The 4,638-nt window shown below is 32.3% G+C and overlaps 1 protein-coding gene across 1 annotated transcript in view; it reads right to left on the minus strand.

Moving 5' to 3' along the window:
- Positions 1-2,303: 2,303 nt before the first annotated feature.
- The window catches only part of LOC119828531 (lopap-like), a 6,773-nt gene continuing 4,438 nt past the window's right edge, over positions 2,304-4,638 (minus strand). Inside the window, exon 4 of the mRNA XM_038350712.1 lies at positions 2,304-2,556. Coding sequence (XP_038206640.1) covers positions 2,363-2,556 — 194 coding nt within the window. The 3' untranslated portion in view covers positions 2,304-2,362. The remainder of the gene's footprint in view (positions 2,557-4,638) is intronic.

Here is a 4,638-nt window from a genome sequence, read left to right on the forward strand (position 1 = left end):
ATTATACTATATTAACTTCAAATATTATTTTAAACCTATTTACTTATGTCCATTCAAGAATACTTACTTACATAAAATGTTATATACATAAAACGCATATTTGTAATATTTAGTAGTTAGTAGTTAATATAAGTTTGTACCAACCTTTCGCCTACATTTTACACGCGTGGTGAAACGAAATTCCAAGTAATGAGATGTTTAACCGTGATAGAAAGTTGCCTATGTCATTGACTACTGTGTCCATTTTAGAGTATATATACTTATAGCCTTATAGAATTATTTAACATCTACAATTCAAAAGTAAGTTTGTGATAAGAATTACAAACACATTTTTACACACATAAACAATTTTTGACCTATGATCTTGAATATTTTTTTAGTACCGGAATAACGAGGAATACGTTATATTTATTTTTAATTATTTTGTAAACGATTCTACCAATTTTTAGCTAGGATATGCCTGCTGATTATATAATCCGTTGCGGTGTGAAAGAAAGACCAACAAATAAACACACTCTACACATTTAATTGCTAAGTGTAGGTGTTAAATTTTTGTTTTTTTTTTCTCTTATTTTATTTATTTATTGTATGCTTCTGTTTTCTGATAGATCTGTTGTGTGTGTGTATCTGTGTCAAAATAAATGTTTTTCTTTCTTTCTTTCTTTCTTTCGCATTTTACTAAGTAAAGCATGAATATTATTAAATATTATTTCTATTTCCACAGAACATAGTTAAAAAGCGTTTCCTTTTGTTCCGTTGGTCTCCAGCTCCCCCACTCACCGAACGAAACAGGCGCACGTTTCTATTTCACGGCGATCTTCTGAGGAGGTACTTCCTCGGTGCGAGCTGGCCAAATTCGTAAGGAAGCTTGCTCGAACCCCACAATATCCTCTGGGTATATTCAATTGTCACTGTAATGACACGGGGTAATAAAAATCTCCACTCTTCTCTCTCGTTATTGCTTGCTTGTATAAATTTAAGTGTAGGAGAATAATATAAAAAATCTGTTAACGCGTTAAATCCTACTAATCCTACTGATTATAAATGCGAATGTTTGTCATGATTTGTGTGTGTTTGTTGCTCTTTCACGCAAAAACTCTTGAACCGATTGCAATGAAATTTGGTACGTATACAGCTGGAGGCAATACGTTCTACTTCTCCTCTTTTATCAACATCCGATTCTGCTGTTGAAGAATTCTGTTCTTTTATAGGATATAATAAATGACTTTGGATAGAATATAATAAGAGACTACTATCGTATTGACGAATGTTAATTGTGTATTGAGGAAAACTATGACATGATTTGTACTATGCACTCCAAATACAAACGTCAATGAACTCTAAATGTCAAATGTTGAAATTGATGTAGAAAAACGGTTTACATCGTTTTTTTGCTTATCAATAACTGCTTATTTATTTAGCTTAATGTGTATCTTTATCATCTGGTATGGACTCGATATTAACTCTTAAAAAGGACAGATTTAGTTCAACTTTGAACACTTATCATGGTGAGATGATGAATTTATCTTTTTATCCTAATTAGGATAGCAAAGCAATAAATGTTTTCTAAATTGATACAACAACAATGAAAGTTCGCAAATGGTAAATAAAAATGCAGTTGAACAACAACCTCTGCTTCATATAATGCACAGAGGATGTAAGAAGTACTGTGGCATAGATATATATTGCATTTCACTAAAGGTACGAGTAGATGGTAAGAAAATAAGTAAGAAAAACTGAAACCCGACTACGTAAAAATAAAATAAATGTGAAATTTTTACGAATGCAAGTAAAGCAGTGAGCAGAACCTAGTAGCATGAATTTATTTGGAACATAGTATATACTGGCTGCGCCCCGCGGTTTCACCCGTGTAAGTCCGTATTCCGTAGGAATATCGGCATAAAAAGTTGCCTGTATGTTATTCCAGTTGGCCAGCTGTCTACGTAACAAATTTCATTGCAATCGGTTCAGTAGTTTTTGCATGAAGGAGCAACAAACATACACATCCTTACAAACTTTCGCATTTATAATATTAGTAGGAAGTAAGATTAGTAGTATTTTAAAAGAACTCATTAAGCCCTTTTATTTGATACCCACAGTACCTTTCAATGATATACTTTTTTCACCTTGAAACTATCCAGAGGGCGCCATATTTGATAAAGTGTGACGTCATATAGCCGATAACCAGCGGACAATCAAGACGCTTCTAATGATACATCATTTGTTGCTTTACGATTAGTAGTTTAGAAGTTATGAAGGAACAGATGAACATACGCACATACAAACAAACGTACCGGTCAAAATCATAACCCTCCTAGTCGGGTAAAGAGAAAAATGTTTTAATCGTTAAATAATTTAATCACTACCAAAAGTTACTAGTAAAGAAATCGGTTTCGAATTTATTGGTGAACGCGCACGATTCCACGCTGAAGTCTTTCAAAACGAACGATTTTCTGTGTTCGGCCAATTCTGAATATTGTGATAAAGCATTTTCCACGTTTTTCAAGGTGTCCCCTTGAAGGCGTTCCTTGGCTCGCGTTAGGACCCATGTGAAAACTGAAAAGAAAGTAAATTGAAATAATTGAATAAGCATACATTAGCAAGTACAAAATGGAAGTAAGATTGGAAAGAAGTGTTATAGTACTTTGCTTGTGTTTGATTACACGAGAAATTAATGACTTAAAGTGACCCACTGTATGTATGCTTAAATCTTTAAAACTGTATAAAGGATTTTAATGGGGTTATTTTTTATGAGTGATTCAAGAGGAAAGGGTTTATATTATATAGATATAATATCATCTATTAAACTATTCTGACGCATGTGAAGCCGCGGGTAAAAGCTAGTAAATGATAAATTACACACAAACACCTTAAACGATCTCTCTAATCGATTTTTTTTTATAATCAGAGTTCAGTAGGTAATTTTAAATTAGGGTATAAATCTCTATAATTGCATTTAGTTATACCCGTGTGATAATATTATTATATCTGCATCCATTACCAAATAATACTAAATATATTAAATGATAATTTCAATAAACATGTCAAACATAATCTGTAAATGCATTTTTATATTTTGCATTAGATTATTATAAATAGCATTTAAAAGTGAGCGCCTCGATGAAACAGCATATTATAATATTTATGGAATTGTTGTTTCTCACTAATTTTTTTAATAATATATCAATAAATTATGTAAAGGAAGCACCACAAACTTACTAGAAATTGATTATATATTATATAATAGACGTATGGTTGTAGTATATTTACAAGAAATATACTATAACCATAAATAACATAATACTATACTAGCTTGTAAGCTATGCTAAAAATTTCAAATTGTATCTTTTTTGTGTTAAAATTTGAATCGAGAGTATTGTTATCCTTTTAAAGAACTATTTCTGTTCATGTGTTTGTAAAAGATTATAAAAATTTTGAAATCTACATGATATTATTTATAACTCGTGTTGGTATTTCTTGTCATATACACTTCTCGGAAATAGCTTGGCCGATTTAATTAAATCTAAATATATGTAATTCAAAGGTCACAGCCCAAACCACTGGACGGATCGGGCTAAAATTTGGCATGCAGATAGATGTTATGGCGTAGGCATCCGCTTTGAAAGGATTTTGATAAATTATATCCCCAAGGAGATAAAATAGGGGATGAAAGTTTGAACCATGAAAATTTATTAGGACCGCACGGGCGAAGCTGCGGGCAACAGCTAGTATTATATATACATTCAGTAGTTCTAAGTAAAAACTAATAACTATTTCTTATAGCCAAGTGATAAGAAATTGACAGATAAACCTTTACCAAAAAATATCAAATTAAGTTAATTTGCTTTAGCGCCATCTATGGAATGTGTATCGTATTACTAAATTTTTTTTTACTATCAAATTGGTTGACCTTATAATTTGTATTTGTTGCGGCAGTTTCGCAAAGGTGTCGTTGCGACAAATATGATTTTAAAGAATAAATCTACACAGCGGGTGGAGACGACAATACCTCAATAAAACATCGCCAATATAAGTAGATAATAATGTTATGAAACTTCAATATATATCATCAAAATAAAAAGTTAACCAACATTAACTTACTATAGGAACAAAACAGATCACCATTGAAAATAATTCATTGGCCAATTTGTGAGATTAGATATTTTATTATTAACACGCTTTTATTAGCTTCACTTGTATGTTTGTATGTATGTAACTCACACCCGTTTTTCTCCCACTTCCCGCGAACCGATTTCATTCAAACTTTGTACACTTATTAAGAACTGGTGCCAATAGAGTAATATAGTAAGCTTATCCCATTATCCTGATCAGGAGCGCCAGGATTTAACAATTTCCTTACGTATCCTCTACGTAAGGGCTAACAGCTTATGACTGTTATAACATTCTGTTACTGTTAGTTCGTTCGTTAGCCGAGCGGGCTAAGGTGCCAGTCTTAGTTGACGTACAACGACAGGCTCCGTGGACGTAGGTACAAATCTCGTCTGTGACGGAGAAAAAAATAATTTTTTTTCTATTTTATGTTTCTTACATGAACCGGACGTTATTTTTTCTAGTAAAATTCCGGGCAGTAAATGTGTAGGTTGGCCGTTTCCTCAGGTACCCTTTCCGCAGTAAAAC

The sequence above is a fragment of the Zerene cesonia genome, chromosome 8 (genome assembly GCF_012273895.1).
Source record: "Zerene cesonia ecotype Mississippi chromosome 8, Zerene_cesonia_1.1, whole genome shotgun sequence".
Classification (NCBI taxonomy): Eukaryota; Metazoa; Arthropoda; class Insecta; order Lepidoptera; family Pieridae; genus Zerene; species Zerene cesonia.